This window comes from Mobula hypostoma, chromosome 3 (genome assembly GCF_963921235.1).
Source record: "Mobula hypostoma chromosome 3, sMobHyp1.1, whole genome shotgun sequence".
In the NCBI taxonomy this organism is placed as follows: domain Eukaryota; kingdom Metazoa; phylum Chordata; class Chondrichthyes; order Myliobatiformes; family Myliobatidae; genus Mobula; species Mobula hypostoma.
Genome location: NC_086099.1, coordinates 188476874 through 188490487, shown reverse-complemented (window position 1 = coordinate 188490487; position 13614 = coordinate 188476874). Strand labels below are relative to the sequence as shown.

General features: G+C 41.5%; 1 protein-coding gene across 1 annotated transcript in view; it reads right to left on the bottom strand.

Annotated features, from left to right (window-relative positions):
* The window catches only part of gad2 (glutamate decarboxylase 2), a 113925-nt gene that overhangs the window by 12247 nt on the left and 88064 nt on the right, over positions 1-13614 (bottom strand). Inside the window, exons 11-14 of the mRNA XM_063044264.1 lie at positions 10305-10421; positions 9541-9605; positions 8640-8718; positions 2675-2824 (exon numbers count right to left, since the gene is read on the bottom strand). Of these exons, the coding sequence (XP_062900334.1) occupies positions 2675-2824; positions 8640-8718; positions 9541-9605; positions 10305-10421 (411 nt within the window). The remainder of the gene's footprint in view (positions 1-2674; positions 2825-8639; positions 8719-9540; positions 9606-10304; positions 10422-13614) is intronic.

Sequence of the window (13614 nt, the reverse complement as noted above, 5' to 3'; positions counted from 1 at the left end):
CGCCTATAGAGGGAAAAGAATTATTGATGTTTTGGGCTGAGACCCTTAAACATCAACTCTTAACTTCCCTCTATAGTTGCTGCCTGACCTGTTGAGTTCCTCCATCATTTTGTATGTGCTGCTACAACAAAAATTGAAATAAACTTTTCCATCAGTTAGCTATGATGTGAACATACCTTCAAACTTTTGGAAGTTATCTGCTAATCTCACCCTGAAAAAGTAACACAGAAGGCAGGTCCAGAAGTTTTACAGACATCTCACCTATTCTAACTAATTCTTATTCAGCCCTTTACCATAGTAATCCCAGAATAAACAATGGATACTCGCCAGAGCTGAAATCAATTCAACAGAAGTACTTCAGCCCAGAAAATCACATTGATTTTGTCACAACATCACATTCGTTCTGTCCAAATCTATTAAAGCACCGTGATGAATCATAAACCTCTCACCTATTATGCATGCCTTGATCTGAAGGTGCTAGAAGCTAGTTGAAATTAAGTGTTCAAGTGCAGCCATTAGGCCTTTGACATAGTGTAGGCAGGGGTAATTTAGACAGCTGTTACATTTATGCAAATTAACATAGTTAATCTGTTTATCAGTGATGAATTTGGACTCCAATGCCCTTTATACTCATGGCCAGTACATAAAATGTAGTTGCAAACTCTGAATGAAAAACAGAACTTCATTTTGAATTGTATTAGTATTAATCTCAAAAAGCAACTGAGTACTTTATTTTCTTCTCATGATTTATCTTTTGTCTTCAGCGTTTGGTAAGAATACATTGGCAAATTTAGCCTGAATTACCTGCTCTTTCAGTAAGTTACCCTTCTTGTTACTATAGAAACCATAGAAAAACTACAGCACAGAAACAGGCCTTTTGGCCCTTCTTGGCTGTGCCGAACCATTTTCTGCCTAGTCCCACTGACCTGCACACAGACCATATCCCTCCATACACCTGCCATCCATGTATCTGTCCAATCTATTGTTAAATATTAAAAAAGAACCCACATTTACCACCTCGTCTGGCAGCTCATTCCACACTCCCATCACTCCCTGTGTGAAGAAGCCCCCCCCTAATGTTCCCTTTAAACTTTTCCCCCCTCACCCTTAACACATGTCCTCTGGTTTTTTTCTCCCCTTGCCTCAGTGGAAAAAGCCTGCTTGCATTCACTCTATCTATACCCATCATAATTTTATATACCTCTATCAAATCTCCTCTCATTCTTCTACGCTCCAGGGAATAAAGTCCTAACATGAGACATCAGAAGAATGGAATGATATCCCATATCATTGCCAACAAATGCCCTGTCATTTGACACACAGACTGCTTTTACAGACATTTGGCGTGTAAGGTAAAGTGTAAGAGTACAGGTTTGCTCACTGAAAGTGATCATTGTGCAAGAGAGCTGGATATAATGATAAAGCAGATACTCAAAAGAGTGGAATTGATGGGTAAGTCCACTGTGGGTGACCAAAATTGGTGACTTTGAGTGACCGAGATGGAATTAAAGCATATTACTTGTGCCTGACTGTCCTCCACTTCCTGTATTTCTGGTGAAAAATTCCTGCTTGGATAGGTAGAAGTTGCTGTGGTTTCTTTCACACATTCCTCAAGAGAGTTACTCTGTTCGTAAATTGATAACTGTAGTGACTGTTAGCACTGTATCACGCTGTGACACATCTAGAGAGGGACGAAGAGGCGAGATTAAACAACGTAATGTGGTTTTTAGAATCAGATGATGCTTCTTTGTCAGTGTTGCATGTTGAGAAAACCCATAATGCGTGACGTGTTCAGCAGGCCGGACTTTAGTGATAGCATTAAAAAAACTGAATCAAAAACCACAGGTGGATGATTGGCAGAACTGGTCATTTCTTTGGTTTTTCCCTAATTAAAGAACAGGCCCTTCTGACCCAATGAGTTGCTCTGCCCAGCAACCCAGCTAGTGTATAACACTAGCCTAATCACAGGATAATTTACAATGTCCATTTAACCCACTAACTGGGACTGAGGGAGGAAACCGGAGCACCCGGAGGTCACAGGGAGATTGTACAAACACTTTACAGATGATGCTGGAACTGAGCTCCAAACTGTGAAACACCCCGATCTGTAATAGCGTCATGCTAACTGCTACGCCACCATGATGTGTTCTATGCTCAGAACATGGAACATTACAGTACAGTACAGGCCCTTCGGCCCCTGATGTTGTGCTAACCAGTTAAGCTAGCCTATGATCAATTTAACCCTTCCTTCCTACACAATAATTTTTTATCAGCCATGTGCCTATCTAGAGATCTTAACATATCTGCTCTACCACTACCTCTGGCAGGGCATTCTACACACCCACCACACTTACTATATAAAAAAAATTACCTCTGATATCCTGCCTATACTTTTCTCCAATCAGCTTAAAATTATAACCCTTGGTATTAGCCATTTCCATCCTGGGAAAAAGTCTCTGGTTATCCAGTCGATCTATGCCTCTTATCATCTTGTCCACCTCTATTAAGTCACCTCTCATCCTCCTTAGCTCCAAAGAGAAAAGCCTGAGGTCACTCAAGCTTTCCTCATAAGACATGCTCTCTAAAATGTCTCTAATGTTTTCTCAATGAAAACTCTCTAAGTTGCTTGTAAAGAGACCAATAACAAATGCAGATCACCAGTTGAAATGCTTACCTTAGCTCTCCACATCAGCCACAATTTAAAAATATCCACGTGTCGCCCACACTGCAATGCCTTATCTCCAGTGTCGTAGGACAGATCATAGTGTTTGTCAGGTTGGAAGAGGTAGCAGGCGTTCATCTGATTACAGCTCTGCAACAGTCCCTGCAAAAAGTTCAATCAAGTGTGAAGGTAGGTATAACAGATGAAAGCTTGGAAAATAAAACAAAATCCAAAAGCTATTCATGAATACGGGTCTAAACAATAAAGGATTTTAAATGCGCAAACACGAGGAATTCTGTAGATGCTGGAAATTCAAGCAACACATATCAAAGTTGCTGGTGAACGCAGCAGGCCAGGCAGCATCTCTAGGAAGAGGTACAGTCAACGAAACATCCACTGTACCTCTTCGTAGAGATGCTGCCTGGCCTGCTGCGTTCACCAGCAACTTTGATGTGTGTTGCAAGGATTTTAAATGACAAGGTGCTTCTACCGTTCAGTAATGGCTGTAATTGTTTTTGCAATTCAATAACTCAGAGGCTGTTGATTGCACTTTAAGGTCAGAAATGTGGAAGTTCATTGATTGCACAATGTTCGACTCCATAGTGGCTTTGCTACAATGCATGCACGCTGAAAACTGAACTTAAACAAAACTCAGGCATTGAATTTTTTCAAGACTGAGATAGTATCAAGAGGAAATAAAAAAAAGAAAAGGAGAAGCAGTTGGAGTGAGTTGGGGGAGGGGAAGGTGAAGATGGAATTAGCTGTCTCCACTTTTACCATCCCTTCACTCCATCTTGCTCCATCTGCCTCTTTATTTTGTCTGGCTTCAGCTATCATCCACTATCTCCCAAGTCCCCCTTCCCCTATCAGCTTGACCTGCCTATTATATTTCACCTTCCACAGTCCCCTAATCACCTCGGTCTCCTGTCACGCCCTCACTACTCTTTATACTGATTATCGCTCTGAGACCTGATGCAGAGTTTTGAAGCAAACTGTCAACAATTCCTTTCCCTCTGCAGATGCTGCTTGAGCGAGTAGAATGTTTGTGGCTCTCCTCAAAGCAGATGCCCTCTAATGCAGGTAACACCCTTGTGAAACTCTTCTGCACCATCTCCAAAACCTTTACAACCTTCCTGTGATCCGATGATCAGAAAGGCAGACAAAACTCTCAAAAGTGACTTCATCTAAGTTTTATACACCATTGACTTAACCTGTAAATTTTATATTCAAAGCCCCAAACAATAAATGAAAGTATGCCGTATGCCTTTTTTAAATCACCCTATATCCTTGTGTTGCCACTTTCAAGGAGCATGGACTTGCAGCCCAAGACATCTCTGTACATCAATGCTCCTAAGGGCCCTGCCATTTACTGTATAGAGCTGTATAAAAGTATAGCACAGAAACATGGCTTCGGCCCATCTAGTTCATGCCAAACCATTTGAGCTGCCTACCCTCATCAACTTGCACCCAGATCATAGCCTGCCATGCTCCTACCATCCATGTACCTATCCAAACTGGTCTTAAATGTTGAAATCAAAATTGCATCCACCACTTATACTGGCAGCGCATTGCACACTCTCACAGCAGTCCGAGTGAAGAAGTTACCCTTCATGTTCCCCTTAAACATTTCATCTTTCAGCCTTAAACCATGACATCTATTTGTAGTCTCACCTAACCTCATTAGAAAAAGCCTGCTCGCATTTACCCTATCTATAGCCTTCATATGTTTGTATACCTCTATCAAATCTCCCCTCAATCTTCTCTGTTCTAGGGAATGAAGTTCTAACTTATTTAATCTTTCCTTATAACTCAGGTCCTCAGTCTTTGTAAACATCTTTGTAAATTTTCTCTGTACCCTGTCAATCTTATTTACATCTTTCCTGTAGATAGGTGAAGAAAATTGTATACAATACTTTCATTCTCCTACACTCTAGAGAATAATGCCCTAACCTATTCAACTTTTCCTTATAATTCACGTCCTCAAGTCCTGGCAACATCTAAATAAATTTTCATGCACTCTTTCCTGTAAGTAGGTGACCACAGCTGCCCACAATACTCCAAATTTGGCCTCACTAACATCTTATACATCTTCAACATAATGTCCTAACTCCTACATTCAGTAATTTGATTTATGAAGGCCAAAAGCTAATGTACCAAAAGCTTTCCTTATGACCATACCTGTCATATGATCTACCTGTGATGGCATGTTCAAAGAATTATGGACCTGTATTCCCATATCCCTGTTCTACCGCACTTGTCAGTGTCCTACCATGCACCATGTAAGACCTACCCTGGTTGGTTCTACCAAAGTGCAACACCTCACACTTATCTACATTAAATTACACCTGAGACTTTTTTGCTCATTTTCCCAGCTGGTCCGGCTCCTGCAGTTTTCCTTGCTGTCCACTAAGCCACCAATCTTGGTGTCATCTGCAAATCTGCTGATCCACTTTACTACCTTATCATTCAGATCATTGATATAGATGACAAACAACAGTGGACCCAGCACCGATCCCTGCGGCACTTCCTGACCAAACTCCCATGTGAGAGCTTGCCAAAGGCCTTGCTAAATACTTTCCTGTCACATTTGATCTCCAAAAATGCAACACCTTACACTTACTCCATCTACCATTTTTGGGCCATATTTCCTACTCATCTATGTCCTGTTGTAGCTTTCAACTACTTTACTCATTATCCAAGACTCTGCAATTTTTGTGTCAACCACAAAATTGCTAACTAGCTCACCACATTTACACTGAAGTCATTTACATATATCACAATGGGGAGGTGGAGAGCTGGAGTTGGGACACAGAGGTAGATATGTGATATCTCCTGTGGTCCCTTCTCTCTCTCCTTCCATTTCACATTTGATCCTTCCAGTTTTTTCCCCTTTCTATAATCTCCCATCAGTTCCCTATTACTCATTTTTACCTTTTTCTCCTCATGGCTCGAACCACTCACCGTATTTCCTCCTCTATCTGGCTTCATCCACTCTTCACCTCTCCCTTAATGGTTCCCATTATCACCTTCATTACTTATCAGATTTCAGAACTTCCAGTCTTTGTGTCCCCATCTACCACCCTCTGGCTTCTGTCTCCACCTTCATCCTCTCCTCTCCTTCTTCATCCTCACACTTTTTTATTCTTGTCTGCTTCCAACTATCTGCCTCCTGCCTTTTTCTCCTAACTCTGCCCTTCTTCTTCCACCTGGCTCTATTTGTCCATCATTCTTCACCTCATTTCCACTCATCTACATCTTACTGGCCCCTGAATCAGCGCACCCCACGTCCCTTTGTACCAGTTATTTTCACTCTCCGCTCTCAGTCCTGATGCAGGGTCTCAATGTAAATCATTAACTGTTCCTTCCCTGCTCAACTTGTTGAGTCTGGCAGCAATTTCTTTCATTTGAAGTTTGAAAGCAATCTCTCAATCAGCACCAGTGGTGAAGACCAAGAAGGTTGGGTCAAGAGAGGCAGTGAATCGCTTACAGGACTGCTTTGTGTTGGTGGACTGGACAATATTCTGGGATTCATCACCGAGTCTGAATGAATATGCCGCAGTTGTCATGGACTTCACCAAAACCTGTGTGGATGAGTGTGTGCCTTCAAGAACATATCAGATATACCCAAATCAAAAGGAGAACTAAGAGATTTGTAGTCTGCTGTGGGCTAGGTCTGTGTGGCATTCAGGGCTTGGTCTGTGGGGTTCAAGACCAGTGATCCAGTACTATACAAGAAGCACAGGTATGAGCTACTGAAGGCTATTTTAAGAGTGAAAAAACAATTATGGTTGAGGTAAGAGATGGAATCAGATGAATGTCAGCTCTCACAGGGTTTGCAGGTCATTATTTCATACAAAGCAAGACCTAACATTATGAATGGCGTTGATGCTCCACTCCCAGATGAGATGAACCCATTTAATGTAAACTTTGATAGGGGCAGTAACACTGCACCTCTGTGAATTCCTGCACCATCTGGTGATATTGTGATCTTTATCTCAGTGGCCAATGTCAGAACATCTTTCAAGAGGGTAAACACTTGCAAGGCGTCAGGACCCGATGGTGTACCTGGTAGGGCATTAAAAAAACCTATACAAAACAACTGGTGGGAGTGTTCAAGCACATCTTCAATCTATCAATGCTGCATTTGGAGTTACCACCTGCTTCAAGGGAGCAAGGCAACAATCATACCAGTGCTCAATGCCCAGCACGATGAGTATCAACAACTATCACCCAGTGGAACTCACATCTACGGTGATTAAGAGAGATTGGTCATGGCTAGAATCGACTCCTGCCCAAGCAACAACCTGGACCCACTGCAATTTGCCTATCACCCAAATAGGTCTACAGTAGATGCAGTCTCATTGGCTCTCCACTTGGCCTTAGATCATCTGGACAACAGTAACAGTTATGTCAGACTGCTGTTTATTGACTACATCTCAGTGTTTAACAAAATCAAACTCTCAGTTCTAATCAAAAACTTCCAAAACCTCGGCCTCTGTACCTTCCTCTGCCGCTGGATCCTTGACTTCCTCACTGGGAGACTACAATCTGTATGGATCAGAAATAACACCTCCTCTTTGCTGACAGTCAACACTGGTGCATCTCAAGGATGTGTGCTTAGCCCACTGCTCGACTCTCTCTGCACCCATGACTGTGTGACTAGGCACAACTCAAACGCCATCTATAAAGTCGCTGAGGACACTATTGTTGGCAGAATCAGATGGTGGCAAGGAGGCATGCAGGAGTGAGATAGACCAATTGGATGAGTGGTGTCGCAGCAATAACCTTGCACTCAACATCAGTAAGACCAAGGAACTGACTGTGGACCTCAGAAAGGGGAAGTCGAGGGGTCACACACCAGTCCTCATCGAGGGGTCAACTGCATCCCTCTACTCCTTTCCTATTCAAGTAAATGTCCAAATGCCTGTTAAACATCATGTATATGGTCTACTCCTGTTCCAATGTCTTATCTTCACAAATCTGTGGCACGTAAGTCTTCCCCATTGAAGTACGAATTAAAATTCTTAGGGTAATCTTTAAAGTCAGAGTATCTAAAAATAACACATCCAATCCCCAACAGGAATCTACTAAGCTTGTTAATGTGCTAGCCATATGGGACCTTTATCCTCGTGGAGAATCTATGCAAAAGAGGAGTATGGTAATTCTGAAAATCCAACCCAGTGCATGTGTGTGAAACAGTGCAAAAGGAGCAAAGTTTAACAGTGATCTGAATCATGACTGAGGACAACTGGATGGATCAGGAGTTGGGACACAGATGAACAGCAGCAGCAAAATGGAATGTAAAATGGCAAGAAAGGAAGGAGGTTGGATTATGGTGAAAGAGAATGAATGCTTAAGAAATCAGGAGGTAAAGAAGTGTGTGATAACAAATGGAAAGCAAGAAAAAATACCAGATAATCATATGAAGAAAATTGAGTTGCATATCATAAAAAAGACAATGAATTTTAAAATTTGAACAGATTGAAACTTTTGGGAGTAATTGAACCGAGTGAACTAAGAACCTAGCCTTCTACAGAATACCTTGATTTTTACAGTTTAAGATTTATAAGAAACAAATCTGTGTATTAAAGACAATTCTAACTCTCACCTATCACAATCCAATAATATCCTGATATTTTACATGACAAAATCAACAGAACATTTGCTGATTAGATATTTGCATTAAAGAGCAGGTGTACCCAATAAAGTGATCATTGGCTGTATTTCTTCCTGTGTCACTGACTGCAGAACAAGGACAGAGAACCCAGGTTAATTTTAAGATTAACAGCTCACTTGGGTATTTGCTGGTCAATACTAGTGCTTCTACTGCCACTCTGGGAAAGACACTTAACGACAACACAAAGCAAAAATTACATCAGGAGACATCATAGTCAGTATCTGTAAATGGGATTTAAAGAGATAGTGGCACTATTAATTCACTACCAATGAACTTGCATGAAAAAAAAATGGTCCCTACCTCTTCTCTGACTAGTAGAGCCGAACACTGCAAGGGGACTCCCATCATCTTGTGTGGATTCCAAGTAACAGAGTTCGCCCTAGAAATAAAGGTATCAACTGTATTTATGAAAAGGGGATAAGAAATACTATTCAATCACCTTAGAGCTACCATTCTGAAGTTGAAAAGTACATAATTAGCAGTTAGAAATGAAAGCAGGAGGAGCAGACTTGTGGTGTCTCCCCTTTGAAGCTCTGAACACTCAAGGCTTACCAATACTGTATTAGGCCACCATGGAACTTATGACAGAAGTGCACAATAATACATAATTATATTTTAAAATTTGGCTGAAAATCCATTGTGAAGACACAAGTGGATTTTAACTCTTGTAATCTACTAGAAATTATGGAGTTAAAAAGCAGTGGAAGAGGACTTAAACACTTCTTTCCCACCTTGCTGTGGTTGATACCCACCAAGGAACTGTAGTGTTCAATCTTCAAGAAGGGCCCAGGGAGGAGCTAATGATCTGACTGTGGCTTGAGAAAACATCTGTGTTCTTTTTTCTACCCCTGTGTGAGTCTTTCTATGGCCACCAATGGACATTTTGCCTAGAGGTCTTGAAAGCAGACATCTGCCTCCCATTGACATTTTGAGAACAGCATGTTGTTGCATCTCCAGCAATTACAATAGGGAAGTTGCACCAAAGCCTTTTTCTATCTGGCACATCTGGGATATCCAAAATAAAGTTTAAAAAGGCCTTTAATTTCTGCAGACCTGATTCAACTTTTTTTTAAATATTCAACAGCTTCGCCAGGGATTCCTTTAAACTGCCACCAAAATGAGAGACTGAGCATAAATTAGCAGCAGACTGTGTGACAAGTTGTGTCACCAGGTCTGAGAAAGTAGCAAGAGCATTCATTACCTCTCAGTTCCACTTAACTTCCAGCGATGTTTTCTAGACATCAGCAAACCACCACCCCAGGCTGCCTGAATTAAAGTAAAACGGAGAATTAAGCAAGGTAATGCCAACATTTCACAACAATTTAATGCAAACAAAATAATCTGCCAGTGGAGTCCTGATGCAGAGCTGTGATCAGAAACATTGACAATTTGCTTCCTCCCACGGATTCTGCTCAACCTGCTGAGTTCCTTCAGCCAGTTGTTTGTTAATGTGCCAAAGGGTTGACGTAGATAATGGGCAGTGAGATCACTACTTAGCTAACTAACCAAAAAGGTCAAATCATGTAGATGCTGAAAATCTGAAAATAAAACACTATAAATTCTCAGCAGATTACATGGCATCTATGGTAGAAGAAACATGGTTAACATTTTTGACTGTTGATTGAATGTTAACTCTGCTTCTTTCTCCACTGATTCTGTCTGACCTTGGTACTTCCAACTCTTTCTGCTTTATTTCATCATTTTGTTAACTTTTGCCATTGAATTAAATAAGTTAAGAATATCTTCAAATGAGATACTATATTTTGAATTTTAATCAGAATTTTATTGAGATAGGTGGAGGCTGGGTGTGACACAACCTGGGCATCTACAATGTGAAGATGGTAAGGCTGCAGTTTAAAATATGAAAGTTGATGAAAGCTTTGTGAAGAGCTATCTTCCTACTGGAATAAGTGGACAGGATTAGGATTTGAGAGGAAAATGGCAAATGTGATCAGACACACTTACATCCACGTGCATCCAGATCTTGTACTTCTGACATATGTCGGCAATGGCTGCTAGAGGGTCGAAGGCACCATACACTGTGGTGCCAGCAGTAGCATTCACAAAGAATGGAACAAAGCCCTGGACAGAATAGAAAAACCTGATTAGAAACTCACATGAGAAGGAAATATGAATATGTTATGCTGGTGCAAACATATTCAGGAAATAAGCATATGTTATGCTGGTGCAATATTTAAATGATCAAACTAGCTCAAATCCCATCATGTCATTTGTGAAATTTCAATTAGTTTAAATTCAGTTAAATTGAATTTTAAAAAAAACCTGTCATAGTAAAGATGTCTGTACATATGTGGCTCCAGGCCTGTGTAATTTCCACTCTTGCTTCCCCCTCCTTCCCGCCACCAAATGATGACCTAGCTAGCAACTTATACTGTAATCACTATGTTGAAACTGGAAAAGAATAAAACTGGATAGAGATCAATGTCTTCAGCATTTAATGTAGAAACAGTAAAGTCTTGCTCACAAACATCTTTGGTTTGGTGCCCAAAATGGACAACCTGACAGTGACATCCTCAAAGAAAATTATCAGCAGCTGATGTGTCAGAATCCTCCATCACAATTTCACATTTAATAGGACCTTGATATGGAACCCACCCAACAATGTCTAATGACATTGGGTCATACATAGGCAGGGAGTTGTCTTCTCCAGCATCACTCACTCAGTTGATGAACCTGTGTTTTTCTATGTTGAGCAACACAGAGCGTCATAGGAAGTCATTCCTGCCTGTGGCCATCAAACTTTACAACTCTTCCCTTGGAGGGTCAGACACTCTGAGCCAATATGCTGGTCTTGGACTTATTTCATAATTTACTGGCATAATTTACATATTACTATTTAACTATTATGGTTCTAGTACTATTTATTATTTATGGTGCAACTGTAACAAAAACCAATTTCCCCCGGGATCAATAAAGTATGACTATGACTATGACTACGACTAAGAATGTATTCTAGCTAGGTGACTAAAATGCCATCACCAAAAGTAGCTTTGCAACATCAGCACAGGCTGATACCTGAAGATTGGGTCTGCAATGGACAGTGAGTGAACCAACAAAAGGGATAAGCCTTTTGAACCCATCTCCTCACCATTTATATAATTGGTGCAAAATCCTTGTTAAGACAAGATTCCAGCTTCATACTGTGGACACCCTCCATCACATTGTGTCACACTACAATCTGTGCCAATTGGGATATGCTCATAATAGACAGGAGAGTTCAAAGCTGGGCACTCATTGGCTTTGTAGACCGGCAGCAGCAGGGGCGTATTCCACCACAACCTGTATCCTTATGCTAGTATTATCTTTCACTCTACCATTACCATCAAACCAGGGGATTAACATAGAAACATAGAAACATAGAAAATAGGTGCAGGAGTAGGCCATTCGGCCCTTCGAGCCTGCACCGCCATTTATTATGATCATGGCTGATCATCCAACTCAGAACCCAGCCTTCCCTCCATACCCCGTGACCCCTGTAGCCACAAGGGCCATATCTAACTTCCTTTTAAACATAGCTAATGAACTGGCCTCAACAGTTTGCTGTGGCAGAGAATTCCACAGATTCACCACTCTCTGTGTGAAGAAGTTTTTCCTAATCTCGGTCCTAAAAGGCTTCCCCTCTATCCTCAAACTGTGACCCCTCGTTCTAGACCTCCCCAACATCGGGAACAATCTTCCCGCATCTAGCCTGTCCAATCCCTTTAGGATCTTATACGTTTCAATCAGATCCCCCCTCAATCTTCTAAATTCCAACGAGTACAAGCCCAGTTCATCCAGTCTTTCTTCATATGAAAGACCTGCCATCCCAGGAATCAATCTGGTGAACCTTCTTTGTACTCCCTCTATGGCAAGGATGTCTTTCCTCAGATTAGGGGACCAAAACTGCACACAATACTCCAGGTGTGGTCTCACCAAGGCCTTGTACAACTGCAGTAGTACCTCCCTGCTCCTGTACTCGAATCCTCTCGCTATAAATGCCAGCATACCGTTCGCCTTTTTCACCGCCTGCTGTACCTGCATGCCCACTTTCAATGACTGGTGTATAATGACACCCAGGTCTCGTTGCACCTCCCCTTTTCCTAATCGGCCACCATTCAGATAATAATCTGTTTTCCTATTTTTGCCACCAAAGTGGATAACTTCACATTTATCCACATTAAATTGCATCTGCCATGAGTTTGCCCACTCACCCAACCTATCCAAGTCACCCTGCATCCTCTTAGCATCCTCCTCACTGCTAACACTGCCGCCCAGCTTCGTGTCATCCGCAAACTTGGAGATGCTGCATTTAATTCCCTCATCCAAGTCATTAATATATATTGTAAACAACTGGGGTCCCAGCACTGAGCCTTGCGGTACCCCACTAGTCACCGCCTGCCATTCTGAAAAGGTCCCGTTTATTCCCACTCTTTGCTTCCTGTCTGCTAACCAATTCTCCACCCACACCAATACCTTACCCCCAATACCATGTGCTTTAAGTTTGCACACTAATCTCCTGTGTGGGACCTTGTCAAAAGCCTTTTGAAAATCCAAATATACCACATCCACTGATTCTCCCCTATCCACTCTACTAGTTACATCCTCAAAAAATTCTATGAGATTCGTCAGACATGATTTTCCTTTCACAAATCCATGCTGACTTTGTCCGATCATTTCACCGCTTTCCAAATGTGCTGTTATCACATCCTTGATAACTGACTCCAGCAGTTTCCCCACCACCGACGTTAGGCTAACCGGCCTATAATTCCCCGGTTTCTCTCTCCCTCCTTTTTTAAAAAGTGGGGTTACATTAGCCACCCTCCAATCCTCAGGAACTAGTCCAGAATCTAACGAGTTTTGAAAAATTATCACTAATGCATCCACTATTTCTTGGGCCACTTCCTTAAGCACTCTGGGATGCAGACCATCTGGCCCTGGGGATTTATCTGCCTTCAATCCCTTCAATTTACCTAACACCACTTCCCTACTAACATGTATTTCGCTCAGTTCCTCCATCTCACTGGACCCTCTGTCCCTTACTATTTCTGGAAGATTATTTATGTCCTCCTTAGTGAAGACAGAACCAAAGTAATTATTCAATTGGTCTGCCATGTCCTTGCTCCCCATAATCAATTCACCTGTTTCTGTTTGCAGGGGACCTACATTTGTCTTTATCAGTCTTTTCCTTTTTACATATCTATAAAAGCTTTTACAGTCCGTTTTTATGTTCTCTGCCAGTTTTCTCTCATAATCTTTTTTCCCCTTCCTAATTAAG